Source organism: Oncorhynchus mykiss, chromosome 13 (genome assembly GCF_057628025.1).
Source record: "Oncorhynchus mykiss isolate SJ-2025 chromosome 13, ASM5762802v1, whole genome shotgun sequence".
NCBI lineage: Eukaryota > Metazoa > Chordata > Actinopteri > Salmoniformes > Salmonidae > Oncorhynchus > Oncorhynchus mykiss.
The window spans coordinates 5,090,013-5,113,341 of record NC_143034.1 but is presented as its reverse complement, the minus strand read 5'-3'; the positions used below and the strand labels follow the sequence as shown (position 1 = coordinate 5,113,341).

At 41.8% G+C, this 23,329-nt stretch overlaps 2 protein-coding genes across 4 annotated transcripts in view; both read right to left on the bottom strand.

Moving 5' to 3' along the window:
• Window positions 1-939, bottom strand: part of LOC118958719 (uncharacterized) — a 42,057-nt gene extending 41,118 nt beyond the window's left edge. For both annotated transcript variants that reach the window (XM_090194867.1, XM_090194868.1), the window contains exon 1: window positions 302-939. In XM_090194867.1, coding sequence (XP_090050993.1) covers window positions 302-719 — 418 coding nt within the window. In that variant the 5' untranslated portion in view covers window positions 720-939. The remainder of the gene's footprint in view (window positions 1-301) is intronic.
• Window positions 940-10,423: 9,484 nt separating this feature from the next.
• On the bottom strand, window positions 10,424-21,247 carry LOC118958720 (uncharacterized). 2 transcript variants are annotated; one of them, XM_090194844.1, is made up of 4 exons: window positions 20,532-21,247; window positions 20,120-20,217; window positions 19,810-19,987; window positions 10,424-13,177 (listed from the first exon to the last, which is right to left on the bottom strand). In XM_090194844.1, the coding sequence occupies exons 1-4, from the start codon at window positions 20,947-20,949 to the stop codon at window positions 11,823-11,825; spliced, it is 2,049 nt and encodes a 682-aa protein (XP_090050970.1). In that variant the 5' UTR covers window positions 20,950-21,247; the 3' UTR covers window positions 10,424-11,822. The 2 variants fall into 2 exon arrangements, with proteins under 2 accessions (XP_090050970.1, XP_090050969.1); XM_090194843.1 differs by having other exon boundaries at window positions 19,810-19,990; window positions 20,532-21,214.
• Window positions 21,248-23,329: the final 2,082 nt, after the last annotated feature.

The following is a 23,329-nucleotide window of genomic DNA, read 5'->3' as shown; positions in this document are numbered from 1 at the left end:
AGTCATAGGGTCTTATCAGAGGCATTAATATCTCTAAATTAATTGGGTGCCTTTTGTGTCCCTTTGATATTTTAAGTATAAATTATGCTCCATTATTACATTTTAAAAGCCTGTTATATATAATTAAATCTCATTTAAAAGTCCCCAAAATATCTGTAGCAATGGCAGATTGACCCTTTAACAATTTATATAGTACTGAACATCACATTGAAGTGAAGAACTTAAGTAGAATGCCCCTTAAAACCACACATTAGTTCAACAACTGCATAGTTTGTGCCCCTGTTTTTAAGACAATACTTACTGGTGTTAATGAGATATTCTGTCTCCTCCTCTTTCACTCCCAAAACGTCTTCCTCCTTCACCTTTACTGAGATAGAACCTTTTAGAGAGGAAGAGGATGCTTTCTCTTCTTTCCCTATAACAGCCTCCTCTTCCTCCTTTTTCATTCTGAAAGGTTCTTTCTCTCCTTTCACTGTAATATCCTCCTCCTCTTCCTCTTTCACGACAATGTCCAGAGCCAGAGCATCTTTCTCTCCTTTCACTGTAATATCCTCCTCTTCGTCTTTCACGACAATGTTCAGCGGCAGAGCATCTTTCTCTCCTTTCACTGTACTATCCTCCTCTTCGTCTTTCGCGACAATGTTCAGCGCCAGAGCTTCTTTCTCCGGACAGCAGACATCCTCTTCTTCAGCAGGGGATGAGTAGTTAAATGAGCTCATGGTCAGGGATGTTAGCTAGCTAGTTAGCATTAGCGAATAGCCTAGTGCTAGGCTCAGTATCAATCTTTAACAAATTTGCAAATTGAACAAACACATTAGGTTCAAGTTAACGTCAACTGAAATGTGTTTTAAACACTGCGATTAGCTAATGCACATTAACATGGCCTAAAACGTCAATCTTTCAGTTTTATGTTGTCTAGCAAGCTATCGAGGTGGTTGAAAGAGTCCATTATACGTCACGCAAGAAGCATCACCTGAAAGACGCTCATCGCCATCTGCTGGCTGGAGTGGGTAACGCAGTTTGGAAACAATAGTTACTACACTTTTTGTATTGGAAAGAGCTACAACAGGTGTAGTAGACATTACCGTGAAATTCTTACTGACAAGCCCTTAACCAACAATGTAGTTAAAAAAATTAGAGGTAAGAAAATAAGTTACACAATAAAAAAATATACCGTGGCTACAGAGTCAATGTGGAGGCTGTATACAGGGGGTACCAGTACAGAGTCAATGTGGAGGTTGTATACAGGGGGTACCAGTACAGAGACAATGTGGAGGCTGTATACAGGGGGTACCGGTACAGTGTCAATGTGGAGGCTATATACAGGGGGTACCGGTACAGAGTCAATGTGGAGGCTATATACAGGAGGTACCAGTACAGAGTCAATGTGGAGGCCACATACAGAAGGTACCAGTACAGAGTCAATGTGGAGGCTATATACAGGGGGTACCAGTACAGAGTCAATGTGGAGGCTATATACAGGGGGTACCAGTACAGAGTCAATGTGGAGGCCACATACAGGAGGTACCAGTACAGAGTCAATGTGGAGGCTATATACAGGGGGTACCAGTACAGAGTCAATGTGGAGGCTATATACAGGGGGTACCAGTACAGAGTCAATGTGGAGGCTATATACAGGGGGTACCAGTACAGAGTCAATGTGGAGGCTATATACAGGGGGTACCGGTACAGAGTCAATGTGGAGGCTATGTACAGGGGGTACCAGTATAGAGTCAATGTGGAGGCCACATACAGGAGGTACCAGTACAGAGTCAATGTGGAGGCCACATACAGGAGGTACCAGTACAGAGTCAATGTGGAGGCTATATACAGGGGGTACCGGTACAGATTCAATGTGGAGGCTATATACAGGAGGTACCAGTACAGAGTCAATGTGGAGGCTATATACAGGGGGTACCGGTACAGAGTCAATGTGGAGGCTATATACAGGGGGTACCAGTACAGAGTCAATGTGGAGGCTGTATACAGGGGGTACCGGTCCAGAGTCAATGTGGAGGTTATATACAGGGGGTACCAGTACAGAGTCAGAGTAACTCTAATGAACTTATCCTCTGCAGCAGAAGTAACTCTGGGTCTCAATAAAATGCTAATTAATTACTTAAAAATCATTCAATGTGATTTTCTGGATTTTTGTTTTAGATTCCGTCTCTCATGGTTGAAGCCTGCTATAGACCACCCTCTGCCCCCAGCTGTGCTCTGGACACCATATGTGAACTGATTGCCCCCCATCTATCTTCAGAGCTCGTGCTGCTAGGCGACCTAAACTGGAACATGCTTAACACCCCAGCCACCCTACAATCTAAACTTGATGCCCTCAATCTCACACAAATTATCAATGAACCTACCAGGTACCTCCCCAAAGCCGGAAACACGGGCACCCTCATAGATATCATCCTAACCAACTTGCCCTCTAAATACACCTCTGCTGTTATCAACCAAGATCTCAGCGATCACTGCCTCATTGCCTGCATCCGTAATGGGTCAGCGGTCAAACGACCTCCACTCATCACTGTCCAACGCTCCCTGAAACACTTCAGCGAGCAGGCCTTTCTAATCGACCTGGCCGGGGTATCCTGGAAGGATATTGATCTCATCCCGTCAGTAGAGGATGCCTGGGTATTTTTTTTTAAATGCCTTCCTAACCATCTTAAATAAGCATGCCCCATTCAAGAAATTTAGAACCAGGAACAGATATAGCCCTTGGTTCTCCCCAGACCTGACTGCCCTTTACCAACACAAAAACATCCTATGGCGTTCTGCATTAGCATCGAACAGCCCCCGTGATATGCAGCTGTTCAGGGAAGCTAGAAACCATTATACACAGGCAGTTAGAAAAGCCAAGGTTAGCTTTTTCAAGCAGAAATTTGCTTCCTGCAACACTAACTCAAAAAAGTTCTGGAACACTGTAAAGTCCATGGAGAATAAGAACACCTCCTCCCTGCTGCCCACTGCACTGAAGATAGGAAACACTGTCACCACTGATAAATCCACCATAATTGAGAATTTCAATAAGCATTTTTCTATGGCTGGCCATGCTTTCCACCTGGCTACTCCTACCCCGGTCAACAGCACTGCACCCCCCACAGCAACTCGCCCAAGCCTTCCCCATTTCTCTTTCTCCCAAATCCAGTCAGCTGATGTTCTGACAGAGCGGCAAAATCTGGACCCCTACAAATCAACCCGGGCTAGACAATCTGGACCCTTTCTTTCTAAAATGATCTGCCGAAATTGTTGCCACCCCTATTACTAGCCTGTTCAACCTCTCTTTCGTGTCGTCTGACATTCCCAAAGATTGGAAAGTAGCTGCGGTCATCCCCCTCTTCAAAGGGGGGGACACTCTTGACCCAAACTGCTACAGACCTATATCTATCCTACCTTGCCTTTCTAAGGTCTTTGAAAGCAAAGTCAACCAACAGATTACCGACCATTTCGAATCTCACCATACCTTCTCTGCTATGCAATCTGGTTTCAGAGCTGGTCATGGGTGCACCTCAGCCACGCTCAAGATCCTAAACGATATCTTAACCGCCATCGATAAGAAACATTACTGTGCAGCCGTATTCATTGATCTGGCCAAGGCTTTCAACTCTGTCAATCACCACATCCTCATCGGCAGACTCAACAGCCTTGGTTTCTCAAATGATTGCCTCGCCTGGTTCACCAACTAATTCTCTGATAGAGTTCAATGTGTAAAATCTGAGGGTCTGCTGTCCGGACCTCTGGCAGTCTCTATGGGGGTGCCACAGGGTTCAATTGTTGGACCGACTCTCTTCTCTGTATACATCAATGATGTCGCTCTTGCTGCTGGTGAGTCTCTGATCCACCTCTACGCAGACAACATCATTCTGTATACTTCTGGCCCTTCTTAGGACACTGTGTTAACAACCCTCCAGGCAAGCTTCAATGCCATACAACTCTCCTTCCGTGGCCTCCAATTGCTCTTAAATACAAGTAAAACTAAATGCATGCTCTTCAACCGATCGCTGCCTGCACCTGCCCGCCTGTCCAACATCACTACTCTGGACGGCTCTGACTTAGAATACGTGGACAATTACAAATACCTAGGTGTCTGGTTAGACTGTAAACTCTCCTTCCAGACCCACATCAAACATCTCCAATCCAGAGTTAAATCTAGAATTGGCTTCCTATTTCGCAACAAAGCATCCTTCACTCATGCTGCCAAACATACCCTTGTAAAACTGACCATCCTACCAATCCTCGACTTCGGTGATGTCATTTACAAAATAGCCTCCAATACCCTACTCAACTAATTGGATGCAGTCTATCACAGTGCAATCCGTTTTGTCACCAAAGCCCCATATACTACCCACCATTGCGACCTGTACGCTCTCGTTGGCTGGCCCTCGCTTCATACTCGTCGCCAAACCCACTGGCTCCATGTCATCTACAAGACCCTGCTAGGTAAAGTCCCCCCTTATCTCAGCTCGCTGGTCACCATAGCATCACCCAACTGTAGCATGCCCTCCAGCAGGTATATCTCTCTGGTCACCCCCAAAACCAATTCTTTCTTTGGCTGCCTCTCCTTCCAGTTCTCTGCTACCAATGACTGGAACGAACTACAAAAATCTCTGAAACTGGAAACACTTATCTCCCTCACTAGCTTTAAGCACCAACTGTCAGAGCAGCTCACAGATTACTGCACCTGTACATAGCCCACCTATAATTTAAGCCCAAACAACAACCTCTTTCCCTACTGTATTTATTTTATTTATTTTGCTCCTTTGCACCCCATTATTTTTATTTCTACTTTGCACATTCTTCCACTGCAAATCTACCATTCCAGTGTTTTACTTGCTATATTGTATTTACTTCGCCACCATGGCCTTTTTTTTGCCTTCACCTCCCTTATCTCACCTCATTTGCTCACATCGTATATAGACTTGTTTATACTGTATTATTGACTGTATGTTTGTTTTACTCCATGTGTAACTCTGTGTCGTTGTATGTGTCGAACTGCTTTGCTTTATCTTGGCCAGGTCACAATTGTAAATGAGAACTTGTTCTCAACTTACCTACCTGGTTAAATAAAGGTGTTCTCAACTTGCCTACCTGGTTAAATAAAGGTGAAATAAATAAATTTAAAAAAAGTGTATCTATGATAAAAAATGACAGATTTCTACATGCTTTGTAAGTAGGAAACACTGGCGATTTGGCAGGCTATCAAATACTTGTTCTCCCCACTGTATAGCCATATTATAAAGTATGAAAAGGCTTGTTCGTTCACATGTCATGAATTCACTATGACATGATATTTGTATACGTTTTTTTTAAAACTTTTATTATGTAATAGATCATATGGGTTGAAAAGTGTTTTATTAGAAAAGTATGAAAATCAAATTAAATATTATTATTCATGTGCCGAATACAACCGGTGTAGACCTTGGTGAAATGCTTACTTACAAGCCCTTCACCAACAATGCAGTTAAGAAAAATACTTGTAAAGTACAAAAAAAGTCCCTCTGACACCGCCTGCTATAGAAGTCCTGAGTGGCAGGAAGCTTGGCCCTAGTGATGTACTGGGCCGTACGCACTGCCCTCTGTAGTGCCTTGCGGTCAGAGGCCGAGCAGTTGCCAAACCAGGCAGTGATGCAATCAGTCAGGATGCTCTCGATGGTGCAGCTGTAGAACGTTTTGAGGATCTGAGGACCCATGACAAATCTTTTCAGTATCCTGAGGGGGAATAGGTTTTGTCATGCCCTCTTCACGACTGTCTTGGTGTGCTTGGACCATGATAGTTTGTTGGTGATGCGGACACCAAGGAACTTGAAACTCTCAACCTGCTCCACTACAGCTCTGTCAATGAGAATGTGGCATGCTTGGTCCTCCTTTTCCTGTAGTCCACAATCATCTCCTTTATCTTGATCACATTGAGGGAATGGTTGCTGTCCTGGCACCACACGACCAGGTCTCTGACCTCCTCCCTGTAGGCTTTGTTGTTGTTGTCAGTGATCAGGCCTGATGACACTGTTCAATGATGGCGTTGGAGTCGTGTCTGGCCATGCAGTCATGAGTGAACAGGGAGTACAGGAAGGGGCTGAGCATGCACCCCTGAGGGGCTCCCCGTGATGAGGATCAGCGTGGCAGATGTGTTGTTACTTACTCTTACCACCTGGGGATCAAGAAGTCCAGGATCCAGTTGCAGAGGGAGATGTTTAGTCCCAGGTTCCTAAGCTTAAAGATGAGCTTTGAAGGCACTATGGTGTTGAAAGCGGAGCTGTAGTCAATGAATAGCATTCTCACTTTTTTTCATCTAGGCAAGTCAGTTAAAGAACAAATTCTTATTTACAATGACAGCCTATGAAAGTTTTTCAGATCTTACAGTTGTCTGCGCCAGACCCTAGCGTGAGAGAAAAGAGCGCTTCCCCTTAGTTAAATGGGGGCTATACATTTTCAAAATTAACACCTACATTTTAACACACGTTATAATTCAACATTTTTTTTACTATTTCTTCCAGATATAGGTGTCCTGTTAGCCCTGAACATTATCCGTTTCCAATTCCCCATCGCAAAGTATTTTCCGCGCTCCGTCAAAGCTCTGTCCACTTTCCATCCAGGGAAAGATCCGCCTTCGACTTTGTTGTTCCTGGGTATGTCTCAACGATAACCGCGGCCATCGCCGTAATTGTTCCCGATTTTCGAAAAGACTGTCCAGCTTATTCATCAGTGTTCTGAAAATATGGTAATCGCGCCATTTAAAACTGAACATTATTTGAAAAAAATGTACATCCTTGCATGCTTTGGAAGATACATATGAACTGACCGTTTTCGAAGCATTTGCACTATCAAATTGTTCACATGCTAAAATCGTCACTCTGGAGTCCGGGGTATACGCCATTGAAGGGCCATTAGATCACTTCGGCCACAGACCTGTTCTTCCAACGCATATCCGGGCAACCTTGAAGCACTCAGGGCGCGTTCCATTTGACACAGCGCTAGTCTTATTTTAAGCCATTCTCTCATCCTTAGCGCTGGAGAAAAACTCTCGGGTTCTGCCCGATAAAAGGGTTGGGACACGCTGTCTGTGAATATCTTAACCGTAGATTCCTCCGGGCTGAATATGTAAGACATATGACCCTCGCTTGTACACAAAAATCCTTTAAAACATTCGGGAGCCTCACGCAAAACATCATCCAGGCTTTTGTCGTTGGATTCATGACATGAGCTGCAAAGCACTCCGATAATTGCCCTTGTAGACATATTTTAGATGTTTAATATTCAGGTCTTTATTTAAAAAAATGCTTGTTCTGGACATTTATAAGGCATATGCCACAGCCCAGGACATTCCTGCTTCATCAGATAACAAACATAAGGGCGATAAAACTGGGGGGTGGGGGGGTCATACCCTGTCCACAACTTCAAACACAACCCCCCCAGTTCAACCAGGCCCCTAGACATCAATCACCAGGACTACTTCAAAGGATGACATATAGCTATGAAATAACACACACCCCCTAACACGTGACCACTGGAACAGGGGGGACGGGGCGGGGGCACATATTCGGACATGCACAGGTCATCAATCAATCACTTTGCCGCGTGCCTCTACTTTAATCTCTCTCTCTGCTCAACAACACTGACTGTGAATCAATCTGGTTGATTCTTTGCTCAACAACACTGACTGTGAATCAATCTGGTTGATTCTCTGGTTGATTCTCTGCTCAACAACATGGACTGTGAATCAATCTGGTTGATTCTCTGCTCAACAACACTGACTGTGAATCAATCTGGTTGATTCTCTGGTTGATTCTCTGCTCAACAACACTGACTGTGAATCAATCTGGTTGATTCTCTGCTCAACAACACTGATCGCGTCAAACTTTGCTGTGTGTCCAGGCTGTCACTTCTGTCATCAGCTACTAACACCAGTGCTGCACCTTTGTCCTTGTCCCTGGATGACGTCTTCCTGCTCCCTCTTCCATAGTGAGAACACTGATGGCTCAACATGGTTTTCTGAGAGACTGGATGAAGGCATCCTGCTCCCTCTTCCATAGTGGGAACACTGCTGGCTCAACATGGGCTTCCTGGTTATGAAAGAAAGTGTGATGGTCAATGGTAGCCACTCTCATTGTTTGAAGCAGTTGCAGTCTTTGTTGGCATGTATCCAGACCCCAGAATGGTAGTAGAAAGGAGCCTGTTCCCCACATTGCTTCCTCACAATCATTGGCTGCCTCGACCACTCCCCCACCTGACCACAGGACCAGTATTGCTGACTGATCTTCATTCCTACCGCCCTCATCACCACCCCTGAAGTCTCTTCACTGTCTGATCTTCATTCCCACAGCCTTCATCACCACCCCTGGAGTCTCTGCACAGAGTAAGTGAAGATAGTATAAGAAACCTCTCCCATTCTACTTGTCTATTATCTTTGTTTAGAAATAGTCATTTGTGTGACCTACTGATTTTCCCTACAATTTATTTTAAGGATTTAGAAATATAGAAATGGTAGAACCGGAAACTAATATAAAAGGTGTGTACAGCAGTAGTTATATAGGATGATACTGGGCGGAGGCCGGCTAGAGGTGACTATTTAACAGTCTGATGACCTGGAGATAGACCACACATTAAGTATTGTGGTGGCAGCATCATGTTATGGGTATGCTTGTCACTGGCAGGGACTGGAGAGTTTATCAGGATCAAAATAAATATGAAAGGAGCAAAGTGTAGACTTTGTATAGGCACTGTACAGCCTTAACTGTGGAGTGACCCCATAAAATGGGATATCAGCCAACTCAGTGACAACCACAGAACACAACTATGTATAGTTTACACAAATATGAGTCTCTTAGCTCTTTTTGCAGGACTTTGACTGTGATACATCACCCTCCATAACCAACCTATTGTGTGTATTGAACATTCATATTGGACAGCCTTACCTATAGAGTAGCACCACCACCCATCAGCCCATTCTCTTCTTGATGTCAAAGCTGCATTGTATTGCTGCTATAGGAGTTTATGATTAATAATCCTATTTACTTCAAGCCCCACTAAGATGTCACCATACTATTCATTTAAAGCCCCTCTGTCAGATATACATCATCAGAGTGGGAAACCAACTGACATGGAAACAATGGAGCAAATGTATCACTATCAGAGGGGTGAATTATGACATCAGATAGAACTACTCAGACATTCCAAATATCACTTGATTATCGAGGGGTGAATTATGACATCATATAGAACTACTCAGACATTCCAAGTCAGGCTTCATCCACATCATGAAGGTGGATATTGATCCAACCATTTCAAAAGTAATGACCGGGCTGACGGAAACAGGATATGCCTGAATATTTTTATAAATGCTGACAGACGATATGTTAGTTTGTCTGACATGGTTGGGTCTTTTTGTGCCAGTATAAACGTTTTAGTGAGAAATGGCGATGGAAACTCCTTTATGTACAAATATTTATATATCAATGATGACTAATTATGTATACATTTCAATCAGGACTGACTAATCAGAATACTAGCGTGTTACTGTATATGTACTAACCCGAATACTATTATGTTACTGTATATGTACTAATCAGAATACTATTCTGTATATGTATGAGTTTTCTTTCTTGATCCCAGTACTGAAAATAATGTGTGTGTGAATGTGGTCAAGAGTTTAGAACAATGACGGTCTGTTCCTTGGTACAAATTAATGAGCTATATTTCCAAACTGACTAGAATGCTTATCTACACTAGCTGACCTTGGCTCTAGGCGAGTAGGGAAGGCTTGAGAACTATAGAGCCTTTCTACCAGTGTCAAGAAGAGACGGAACATTTAGAAAACGCTGACGTCATTTTCCGTTTATAACCTGTGGTAAAATGTGTACTCAGTACTCTCTTGAATAAACTCTGCTGTCTGATTTTAAGACTGGGGCTCTGTCTATCATTATAGAATAAGGGAATTACAATTCCTTATGAATTGACAGAGTGTTTAATTTTAATTGGGTATTAAAACAGAGAGCAATTTAATTCCTTCAACAAATAACCCTCATATCTGAGTTAACTTGGAGTCACGTGATGATATGTTGTGTGGTCCTCCCTCTAAAACTTGGAAAACCATGTCGTTTATTAGGCTACAGATGAAATAAGTTATGAACTTCACAGGGTGGTGAAACTACATGTGATGAGCTTGATGCTCCATTCCAATACATTTTGAGGGTCTTAATCTGGTGACATGATGACCGATGCTTGGTTGCCATTTGACAAATAAAATAATTGCTCTCACCCATGATAATCTCATCAATCGGGTAACGTTTATTCAACCAGTGGGAGGTTTGTAATTGCCCCCAGGAAAGTCGAAAGAGGAACTCTTCATTGAGACAATGATAAACAGCAATCTGTGGGAGAGTTGTGGTGGATATTATAAAATAAGGATCTGCTGGAGTCCAAGTCAAACCAAGATTCTTTATTTCTGAGGTCAAATCAAATGAAATTTTATTTGTCACATACACATGGTTAGCAGATGTTAGTGCGAGTGTAGCGAAATGCTTGTGCTTCTAGTTCCGACAATGCAGTAATAACCAACAAGTAATCTAGCTAACAATTCCAAAACTACTACCTTATAGACACAAGTGTAAGGGGATATGTACATAAAGATATATGAATGAGTGATGGTACAGAGCGGCATAGGCAAGATACAGTAGATGGTATTGAGTGCAGTATATACATATGAGATGAGTATGTAAACAAAGTGGCATAGTTAAAGTGGCTAGTGATACATGTATTACATAAAGATGCAGTAGATGATATAGAGTACAGTATATACGTATGCATATGAGATGAATAATGTAGGGTATGTAAACCTTATATTAGGTAGCCTTGTTTAAAGTGGCTAGTGATATATTTTACATCATTTCCCATCAATTCCCATTATTAAAGTGGCTGGAGTTGAGTCAGTGTGTTGGCAGCAGCCACTCAATGTTAGTGGTGGCTGTTTAACAGTCTGATGGCCTTGAGATAGAAGCTGTTTTTCAGTCTCTCGGTCCCAGCTTTGATGCACCTGTACTGACCTCGCCTTCTGGATGATAGCGGGGTGAACAGGCAGTGGCTCGGGTGGTTGTTGTCCTTGATGATCTTTATGGCCTTCCTGTGACATCGGGTGGTGTAGGTGTCTTGGAGGGCAGGTAGTTTGCCCCCGGTGATGCGTTGTGCAGACCTCACTACCCTCTGGAGAGCCTTACGGTTGTGGGCGGAGCAGTTGCCGTACCAGGCGGTGATACAGCCCGACAGGATGCTCTCGATTGTGCATCTGTAGAAGTTTGTGAGTGCTTTTGGTGACAGGCCGAATTTCTTCAGCCTCTTGAGGTTGAAGAGGCGCTGCTGCGCCTTCTTCATGATGCTGTCTGTGTGGGTGGACCAATTCAGTTTGTCTGTGATGTGTATGCCGAGGAACATAAAACTTACTACCCTCTCCACTACTGTTCCATCGATGTGGATAGGGGGGTGTTCCCCCTGCTGTTTCCTGAAGTCCACAATCATCTCCTTAGTTTTGTAGGTCAAATATATGTTTGAGTATACCCTGTACCATTTAATTTCATATGGTAAAGACAGGTAAACACATTGTCAGTCAACAATATAAGACAATGGGAGCACTGTGTATGTTCTCTGATGAATTTTAAGCCAATGTGATGTGAAATATCAATATACACGCTAAGAGAAGTAATTTCTCTCTCCGGTGTGGATTCTCTAATGACGTTTAAATGACTGTTATGAGTACTATGTTTTCCCACAGTCTGAGCTTTTCTAAGCCTTCTCCTCTGTGTGCAGTCTAATGTGTTCTTTCAGGCTTCCTAAATGGGCAAAAGCTTTGCACCCTGGGAGGAGTGGTAAGGCTTCTGCCCTGTGTGTATTCTCTCATGTCGTTTCAGTGTCCCTGAATTGTTGAAACACTTTCCACAATGGGAGCAGTGGTAAGGCTTTTCCCCTGTGTGTATTCTCTCATGTTGTTTCAGGTATCCTATCTGGCTGAAAAACTTTCCACATTGGGAGCAGTGGTAAGGCTTCTCTCCTGTGTGTATTCTCTCATGCCGTTTCAGCTTTCCTGAATGGTTGAAACGCTTTCCACACTGGGAGCAGTGGTAAGGCTTCTCTCCCGTGTGTATTCTCTCGTGTTGTTTCAGCTCCCCCGACTGGTTGAAACACTTTCCACATTGGGAGCAGTGGTAAGGCTTCTCTCCTGTGTGTATTCTCTCATGCCGATTCAGCTTCCCTGAATGGTTGAAACGCTTTCCACACTGGGAGCAGTGGTAAGGCTTCTCCCCTGTGTGTATTCTCTCGTGTTGGTTCAGGAATGCTTTCCGGCTGAAACTCTTTCCACACTGGGAGCAGTGGTAAGGCTTCTCTCCTGTGTGTATTCTCTCGTGTTGTTTCAGCTCCACCGAACGGACGAAACACTTTCCACAATGGGAGCAGTGGTAAGGCTTCTCTCCTGTGTGTATTCTCTCATGTAGTTTCAGGTGTCCTCTCTGGTTGAAACCCTTTCCACACTGGTAGCAGTGGTAAGGCTTCTCCCCTGTGTGTATTCTCTCATGCTGTTTCAGCACCTCCAAATGGACGAAACACTTTCCACAATGGGAGCAGTGGTAAGGCTTCTCTCCTGTGTGTATTCTCTCATGTAGTTTCAGCTCCCCCGACTGGTTGAAACACTTTCCACATTGGGAGCAGTGGTAAGGCTTCTCTCCTGTGTGTATTCTCTCATGAGCTTTCAGGTTTGCTTTCCGGTTGAAACTCTTTCCACACTGGGAGCAGTGGTAAGGCTTCTCTCCTGTGTGTATTCTCTCATGTTGTTTCAGGTTTACTCTCTGGTTGAAACACTTTCCACATTGGGAGCAGTGGTAAGGCTTCTCTCCTGTGTGTATTCTCTCATGTTGTTTCAGCTCCCCCGACTGGTTGAAACACTTTCCACATTGGGAGCAGTGGTAAGGCTTCTCTCCTGTGTGTATTCTCTCATGAGCTTTCAGGTGTGCTTTCTGGTGAAAACTCTTTCCACACTGGGAGCAGAGGTAAGGCTTCTCCCCTGTGTGCATTTTCTCATGTTGTTTCAGGTCCCATAACCGGTTACAACTCTTTCCACAGTGGGAGCAGTGGTGTCGTCTTGCTAGTTTGGACGTCCCTGGCTCTGGTTCCTCCGAGTCTGGCCTTTCTCCTGCCAAAGACAGTGTTATTTTTAAATAGAGACCCGAATGAAACCACATGATAAAACAACCTTGCTACGAGGGTAAATCCTAAATCAGATCTCTCAATAACCCGAGGCCAGTTTTAAAAATCTTAGTGTGATTTTAAAACAAATGTAGAGCTTCCTGGTAATTACTGATATGTTTACATTACTTATTTTATTCATCCTGTTTTAAAAGTCAGAACACAAAAACCTGGACAGTTCTAGGACACCGAAGACACAGACGTCGCTGGATTCCAATTGAACAGGTGGTTCTAAATATATAACATGCATAGCTGTATGATACAGAATGTGACCTACACACTTCCTTAAACATAAAATAACTAAAGAAGTCATTTTGTGTGGAAGTCCAAAACTTGTTTTTACGTCGAAGATACAAAGAACATCAGTAACATCTCCCCGTTGTTGAAAGGGTTCGACACATTGCTCGACCAATTTCTTATTTATACATTCACAGATTTTCAACATTTTGATTATCGCTGATGTCATATTTTGGGTAAATGTTCCTAAAACTGATAGTAACAACAAAAAACAAAAATATAAACGCAACATGTAAAGTGTTGGATGTTTCATGAGCATCACTGTTAGTCAACATTTATTCTTTGCCAAGATAATCCATCCACCTGACAGGTGTGGCATATCAAGAAGCTGATTGAACAGCTTGCTTATTACACAGGTGCACCTTGTGCTGGGGATAATAAAAGGCTACTCGAAAATGTGCAGTTTGTTCACACAACAATGCCACAGGTCTCTGAGGGAGCGGGCAATTGGCATGCTGATTGCAGGAATGTCCACTGGAGCTGTTAGGAAATGTAATGTACAGTACCAGTCAAAAGGTTGGACTTACCTACTCATTCAAGGGTTTTTCTTTATTTTTACTATTTTCTACATTGTAGAATAATAAAGACATCAAAATGATTAAAAAACACATGGAATCATGTAGTAACCACAAGTGTTAAATCAAAATATATATTTTATTCTTCAAAAGTTGCCACCCTTGCTTTCTCTCAACCAGCTTCACCTGGAATCCTTTTCCAACAGTCTTGTAGGCATTCCCACATATGTTGAGAACTTGTAGGCCGCTTTCCCTTCACCTCTGCGATCCAACTCATCCCAAACCATCTTGATTTGGTTGAGGTCGGGGGATTGTGTAGGCCAGGTCATCTGATGCAGCACTCCATCACTCTTCTACTTAATCAAATAGCTCTTACACAACCTGGAAGTGTGTTGGGTCATTGTCCTGTTGAAAAACAAATGACAGTGGGACTAAGCCCAAACCAGATGGGATGGCATATAGCTGTAGAATGCTGTGGAAGCCATGCTGGTTAAGTGTGACGAATAAATAAATCACTGACATTGTCAATAGCAAAGCACCCGCACACCATCACATCTCCTCCTCCATGCTTCACGGTGGGAACCACACATGCGGAGATAAACTGTTCATCTACTCCTCGTCTCACAAAGACATGACGCTCGGATCCAAAAATCTCAAATTTGGACTCATCAGACCCAAGGACAGATATCCACCGGTCTAATGTCCATTGCTCGTGTTTCTTGGCCCAAGCAAGTCTCTTCTTCTTATTGGTGTCCTTTAGTAGTGGTTTCCTTGCAGCAATTCGACCATGAAGGCCTGATTCACGCAGTCTCCTCTGAACCGATGATGTTGAGATGTGTCTCTTGCTTGAACTTTGTGAAGCATTTATTTGGGTTGCAATTTCTAAGTCTGGTAACTCTAATGAACTTATGCATCAGAAGTAACTCTGGGTCTTCCATTCTTGTGGTGGTCCTTAAAGTAATGATGGACTGTTGCTTCTCTTTGCTTATTTGAGCTGTTCTTGACATAATATGGACTTCACCTTTTACCCAATAGGGCTATCTTCTGTATACCCCCATACCTTGTCACAACACAACTGATTGGCTCAAACACATTAAAACCTGTTATGGCACATTAACTCTTGAAACTAGGGGGCACTATTTTAATTTATGGAAAAATAACGTTCCCAAAGTAAACGGGCTATTTCTCAGGACCAGGTACAAGAATATGCATATAATTGACAGCTTAGGATAGAAAACACTCAATATTGTCTGTGAATATAACAGAACTGATATTGCAGGCGAAAGCCTGAGAAAAATCCAATCAGGAAGTGACTCTTATTTTGAAGCCTCTGCATTCCTATGCATCCCTATTTACCATTGAAAGGGATATCAACCAGATTCCTTTTTATATGGCTTCCCTAATGTGTCTTCAGTCACTAGACATAGTTTCAGGCTTTTATTTTGAAAAATGAGCGTGAACGACAACATTGCGTCAGTGGTCAGGTGGTGGCTCTCAGAGTGATTTGTGCGTAATAGACAAAGGCGGCCATTGATATATTATCGAATAGATATTTGAAAAACACCTTGAGGATTGATTATAAAAAACATTTGCCATGTTTCTGTCGATATTATGGATCTAATTTGGAGTTTTTTTTCGGCGTTGTCGTGATCACAACTTCCGGTGGATTTCTCAACAAAACGTGAAGAATAAACGGAGGTATTTTGGCTATAAAAAATAATCTTTATGGAACAAAATTAACATTTGCTGTCTAACTGGGAGTCTCGCGAGTGAAAACATCCGAAGCTCAAAGGTAAACGATTTAATTGGATTGCTTTTCTGATTTTCGTGACCAAGCTCCCTGCTGCTAGCTGGACATAATGCTATGCTAGGCTATCGATAAACTTACACAAATGCTTGTCTTGCTTTGGCTGTAAAGCATAATTTCAAAATCTGAGATGACAGGGTGATTAACAAAAGGCTAAGCTGTGTTTCACTATATTTCACTTGTGATTTCATGAATATGAATATTTTCTAGTAAGAATGTTTGTCTGTTGCGTTATGCTAATTAGTGTAGTTGATGACAATTCTCCCGGAAACGGGAGGAGTAGTTCCAAAAGGTTAAAACACATTAAAACCTGCTAGTGGAACGTTGACAACATCCGGTGAAATTGCAGAGTGCAAAATATTTATTTATTTGAACTTTAACTTTCATACATTCACAAGTGCAAAGCTTAACTTCTTGTTAATCTAGCCACCGTGTCAGATTTCAGAAAGGCTTTGCGGCAAAAGCAAACCATGCGATTATCTGAGGACAGCACCCCATCAAACAAACACACAACAATCATATTTCAACCCGCCAGGCGCGACACAAACCTCAGAAATAACAATATAATTTGTGCCTTACCTTTGAAGAGCTTCTTCTATTGGCACTCCAATATGTCCCATAAACATCACAAATGGTCCTTTTGTTCGATTAATTCCGTTGTTATATTTCCAAAATGTCCATTTATTTGTTGCATTTGATTAAAAAAAACACTGGTTCCAACTCACCCAGCATGACTACAAAATATCTAATAAGTTACCTGTAAACGCTGTCCAAACATTTCAAACAACTTTCCTAATCTAACTTTAGGTATTTTAAAACATAAATAATCGAGAAAATTTAAGATGGGATAAACTGTGTTCAATACCGGATAAAAACAACGTGAAGCGCGTGACCTGGAGTGCGCATCAAAACATTAGAGAGCACTAGGCTGGACCCTCGTTCTGAATAGCCGAACTTCTTCATTTCTCTAAAGAAAAACATCAACCAATTTCTAAAGACTGTTGACATCTAGTGGAAGCAATAGGAACTGCAACCAAGTGCCACACAAAACCATTTGAAAACAGAGTCACCTCAACAACAAAAAGTTCCTCCTGGATGGTTTGTCCACGGGGTTTCACCTGCCAAATAAGTTATGTTAAACTCACAGACATTATTTGTACAGTTTTAGAAACTTTAGAGTGTTTTCTATCCAAACCTACCAATTATATGCATATCCTAGCTTCTGGGCCTGAGTAGCAGGTAGTTTACTTTGGGAACGCTTTTCATCCGGACGTGAAAATACTGCCCCCTATCCCAAACAGGTTATAGGGAAAGAAATTCCACAACTTAACTTCTAAAAAGGCAATTAATTGAAATTCATTCCCGGTGACTACCTCATGATGCTACAGTCCTCCTTTAAGACTCCATAATGTTTCATCATTAGATGCTACAGTCCTCCTTTAAGACTCCATAATGTTTCATCATTAGATGCTACAGTCCTCCTTTAATACTCCATAATGTTTCATCATTAGATGCTACAGTCCTCCTTTAAGACTCCATAATGTTTCATCATTAGGTGTTACAGTCCTCCTTTAAGACTCCATAATGTTTCATCATTAGATGTTACAGTCCTCCTTTAAGACCCCATAATGTTTCATCATTAGATGCTACAGTCCTCCTTTAAGACTCCATAATGTTTCATCATTAGATGCTACAGTCCTCCTTTAAGACTCCATAATGTTTCATCATTAGATGCTACAGTCCTCCTTTAAGACTCCATAATGTTTCATCATTAGATGCTACAGTCCTCCTTTAAGTCTCCATCATGTTTAGAATGTGTCTGGAAGCGCTACTCTATCTATTCTACTCTCATCCTTTCGGTTTTAATAATATTTAATAATAATAATAATAATAATGTTATAATAGGTAATAACTAACTTTAATAACTAGGGTTAATACCTGCCTGGCGCCCCAACAAAATCTTCATATTTACCCCCCTCTAACAATACCGCTACAGAATTAGCGTAGTAGGCCATGTAACTTAAGGTAATCAGAAATATGTATTCCTTGCCACCCATTCTGAAACTAACTGCAGCTCTATGTTAAATGTTGCAGTCATTTCAGTCGCTGTAGTAGCTGACGTGTACAATGTTGAGTCATCCGCATATATAGACACACTGGCTTTACTCAAATGTCACTGGCATGTTGTTGGTAAAGATTGAAAAAAAGTGAATGCCAAACAGCTGCCCTGGGGAATTCCTGATTCTACCTGGATTTTGTTGTACAGGCTTCCATTAAAGAACACTCTTTGTGTTCCGTTAGACAGGTAGCTCTGGGGCGGCAGGTAGCCTAGTGGTTAGAGCGGTAGGCCAGTAACCGAGAGATTGCTGGATTGAATCCCCGAGTTGACAAGGTAAAACTCTGTCGTTCTGCCCCTGAACAAGGCAGTCCTAGGCCATCATTGAAAAAAATTAATTTGTTCTTAACTGACTTGCCTAGTTAAATAAAGGTTACATTTTAAAAGAAAAACTCTTTATCCACAATATAGCAGGGGGTGTAAAGCCATTTTTATCATCAATTTCGCTCAGCCAATCAGTCATTTGCAAGTGCTGTGCTTGTTGAATGAACTTCCCTATAAGCTAAAAGTCTATATTTGTTTACTGTAAAATAGCATTGTATCTGGTCAAATACTTTTTTTCCAAAATTGTAAGGGTCGGTAACAGGCTGATTGGTTGGCTATTTAAGCCAGTAAAGGGAGCTTTACTATTCTTGGGTAGTGGAATGACTTTAGCTTCCCTCCAGGCCTGAGGGCACACACTTTCTAGTAGGCTTAAATTAAAGACAAGGCAAATAAGAATGGCAATATCGGCCGCTATTATCCTCAATTTTCCATCCTCGTTGTCAGACACCAGTGACTTGTCATTGTTGATTTTATTTGCACAACATTTCATTGAAGATTCTCCAAAGATTTTTTACAATCATTCTTCATGTATTTTATCTTTGTTTCATTGTGTACTTTCTTCTTTTTACTCAGTTTAGTCAAATGATGTCTCAATTTGCAATAGGTTTGCCAATCAGTTATTCAGCCAGACCTATATGCCATCTCTTTTGCCTCCCTCTTCATCATACCATTTTTTAAATTCCTCATCAATTCATGTGGATTCAACCGTTTTTACAGTCATTTTCTTAATGGGTGCATGCTTATTAGTAACTGGGATAAGCAGTTTCAAATGTGTCAAGGGCAGTGTCTGGTTGCTCATCATTACACACCACGGACCAACAAATATTATTTACATCAACAACATAGGAATCACTACAAAAAAATGTATGACCTCTTATACACAATACTAGTCCCAGCCTTTGGAACGGTGGTTTTCCTAGACATGGCTACTATATTGTGATCACTACATCTGGTGGATCTGGATACTGCTTTAAAACCCATTTCTGCAGCATTAGTAAAGACATGATCAAAACATGTTGATGATTTCATTCCTCTACTGTTTGTCACTACCCTGGTAGGTTGATTGATAACCTGAACCAGGTTGCCGGCACTGGTTACAGTTTGAAGCTTTTGCTTGAGTGGGCAGCCTGATCACAGCTTTTCTTCAGTACTAGTTAATTAATGACCAAAGTCTTGAGTTTAGTTTGCCTGTTCTACAGTCTTGTAAAGATAGCCGCGTTGACTGGGACAGGCAATGTAACATCCATAATGTTTTAAGGAAAAGTTTTTGTAAAACAAGCACCTTACATTGGATCATCTAGAAACTTTCTCTCCAAAGCTAACTTTCATCAAGGTCTTATATGGTCTATTGGTTTCTCTCTTTTCATTGGCAGAATCCTTTTTCAGTGTTATGATATTCATTACATCCATATACACTACTCTAACTTCCTGTCAACTAACATAACTCTGCTGGTTATCCTGGTAACAGATACCAGTGGGCAGATCTATTGTATTTGTTCAAACTAAACTACAGCACTTACTTTGATGTGTCAAATCTGATCCTTTCTTCTCTTCTCCTCCTCTCACAGTTCCACTCAGCCCCGTTGTTTTCCTGCAGTCCACCAGCAGCACAGACAACCTCTTCATACCCAGCAGTAAGGTGCTACCGGGAGAGGCACGATACAGGGACTCCGGGAGGGAGGAAGGGCAAGTGTTGTCCTGCTGACCATAAAGAGGGGACACAGACGCACATCATTATGGATGCTGATGTCACTGTTGTCATAAAGTGCTTTACAGAAACCCAGCCCACAAGCGAGAGAAAGCTGTTTGCTCGTCCAGACCAAGCTGTACCATCTGGTGTTCTGATCTGGAGAGACTCTTCTCTGCCTCGTCAGCATCAGGATGTTGTTGAGGCTCCCCAGAGGATCCACCATAGTCATGTCTCTCTCCTGTGTGAACGAGAACATCAAAATGAGTAGTAAACTCCCTTTGATATTTTAAGTAGAACATATGCTTCAATATTGAATTTTAAAAGCCTGTTATACTAGATGAGGGGAACTTTAATATAGACAACATGGAGAATTCAATACATCTAATTGAAAAGTCCCTAAAATATATGAACCAATGGCAGATTGACCCTTTAACAATTCCTACAGTACTGAACAACATATTCAAGTGTAGAACTTCAGTAGAATGCCCCTTTAAAACCACACATTAGTTCAACAACGGCATAGTTTGTGTCCCTGTTAAAGACAGTACTCACTGGTGTTAATCTGATATTCTGTCTCTTCCTCTTTCACTCCAAAAACGTCTTCCTCCTTCACCTTTATTGAGATATCATCCTGTTCCTCTCTAAACGGTTCTTTCTCTTCTATCACTATAACAGCCTCCTCTTCCTCCTTTTTCATTCTGAAATGTTCTTCCACTATAACAGCATCTTCTTCCTTCACTATAACAGCCTCCTCTTCCTCCTTTTTCATTCTGAAATGTTCTTCCACTATAACAGCATCTTCTTCCTTCACTATAACAGCCTCATCTTCCTCCTTTTTCATTCTAAAAGCTTCTTTCTCTTCTTTCACTGTAACCTCATCCTCTTCTTCAATGTTCAGCGCCAGAACTTCTTTCTCCAAACAGCAGACCTCCTCTTCTTTAGCAGGGGATGAGTACTTTAATGAGCTCATGGTCAGGGATGTTAGCTAGCTAGTTAGCATTAGCGACTAGCCTAGTGCTAGGCTCAGCATCAATCTTTAACAAGTTTGCAAATTAGGTTACAGTTAACCAGTTAATACGTCAACAGAACTGTGTTTAAAACACTGAGATTAGATAATGTACATTAACATGGTCTAAAGCGTCAATCTTTCACTTTTATGTTGGCTAGCAAGCTACCGACGTGGTTGGAAGAGTTGGCGCCTTGTTGTTCCTGAAGAAGGGTCCCGGCCAGTCCATTATACGTCACGGAAGAATCATCACCTGAAAGACGCTCATCGCCATCTGCTGACTGGAGTGGGTAACGCAGTTTGGAAACAATAGTTACAACACTTTTTGTATTGGAAAGAACGTCATAATTATTTAACAATAAGCTGATACATTTTCTCTTCCAAATAATACGTTCCTGTACACTGACGTAGAAGCTCAATATTAATATGTAGATGATGAATAAATACTTCTATGAATAGGTAGTGTGTTGATATACATTTTCTCTGTTCATTTTTCACATTCTTTTTTATCTACATGTGACCATAGTATTCCCTTAAAGCCACGCTCTATAAGATACAAATCATCCTGTAAACAACAGAACAAATGCATCACATGCAAATAGCACTTGATTATCTGTAGTGCTATACACTGGGTAGACAAAACATTAAGAACAGCTGCTCCTTCCATGACTTAGAAAGACTAGGTGAATCCAGGCTAAAGCTATGATCCCTTACTGATGTCACTAGTTAAATCCACTTCAATCCGTGTAGATGAAGGGGGGAGACAGGTTAACAGACAGTGACACATTCAATACTGCCTTGCACACTCTCGCCTGCATCTAGCTGAAATAGAGATATCACTGGACAAATTCAGGTATGTTTATTCAGGTATGTTTATCCCCGTTTTGTTCCATTTAAACGTTTGTCAACAGAATCGGCGGAATGAATACACCCCTGATCATGCAAAAACACAGTTCACTTTCATTACAGACACGTTGTATTCCTTCTTGCATCTATGTGCTCTCCTCTTATCACCTTCTCCCTTTGTTTCTGTACTTCAATGCACAACACATCAGCTGTATGTGACCAGGCAAAAAAAACTTTCCAAGCCAAACCATTTCATAACTGAAACACACAGCTTACATTGTTGTCACCATATTAGCTAAAGTAACATCATAGTCAACAGAGCTAATAGAACTAACTCGTTAGTAAACCTGCTACAATCATGCAGTAACATTACAGTGTACAGTCAGTAAGCAGTTTAGCACTTACCTTGGCGGGTCCCAGTGGCAATAAATTAGTAAAACCAAAAGCTTGCCTTGACTTGGAAAAGTTCCAGTGTTGTGTTGGATAGTCATAGCCAGCTAGCTAACATAGCATCCCTCTGTTTGAGCCAAGTGTTTGAGTAGACTAAACTAGATAGCTGCATTTGCTAGCTAAGTAAGTGAAACTGAAAGTGGAAAATAAATGACGAAATATCTCTCTCTCGCTTCTCCTTCATTTTGGAATAAAATAATTTGTTCAAAACTGTTCAACTATTGTATTTTTATCTCTTTTAGTCAACTACTCACCACATGTTATGCACTGCAGTGCTAGCTAGCTGTAGCTTATGCTTTCAGTACTAGATACATTATTTGATCCTTTCATTGGTTGGACATCATGTCAGTTCATGCTGCAAGAGCTCTGATAGGTTGAAGGACGTCCTCCGGAAATTGTCATAATTACTGTGTAAGTCTATGGAAGGGCTTGAGAACCATGAGCCTCCTAGGTTTTGTATTGAAGTCAATGTACCTAGAGGAGGATGGAGGATGCAAAATAGTATGTTTTAATAAATTATTTGGTGACGTGATTATATTTAGTATAGTTTTATCTAAAAAGGACCACTTTTAAATATTTTACCATTTTAATTTTTCTGAAAATAACTGAGGACGATTGTTCTCCCCTTCCTCCTCTGAGGAGACCCCACTGCACCCAAAGGACACCCAGCCAACTTGACACAATTGTGGGAAGCATTGGAGTCAACATGGGCCAGCATCCCTGTGGAATGCTTTCGACACCTTGTAGAGTCCATGCCCCGACGAATTGAGGCTGTTCTGAGGGAGAAAGGGGAGGGTCCAACTCCATATTAGGAAGGTGTTCCAGATGTTTGGTATAATCAGTGGATACATCTGCAATTTAGCAGACACTTTTATCCAAAGGGATTTGCAGTCATGTGTGCAAACACTTTACATATGGGTGGTCCCAGGAATCAAACCCACTACCCTGGTTTAACAAGCACTATACTCCACCAACTGAGCTACAGGACCACAAGGAATGATCAAGGAATGACGCAGAGAAACACACACAGCCTGAGTTTCAGAAATAT

Excerpts from the sequence above, each read along its gene's own strand:
- LOC118958720 (XM_090194843.1), bottom strand. The coding sequence starts at position 20,949 with ATGAGCTCATTAAAGTACTCATCCCCTGCTAAAGAAGAGGAGGTCTGC. Across the intron at positions 20,218-20,531 it reads AGAATATCAGATTAACACCA|GAGAGAGACATGACTATGGT; the intron begins GTGAGTACTGTC and ends TCGTTCACACAG. Across the intron at positions 19,991-20,119 it reads CCAGATCAGAACACCAGATG|CAGGACAACACTTGCCCTTC; the intron begins GTACAGCTTGGT and ends CTTTATGGTCAG.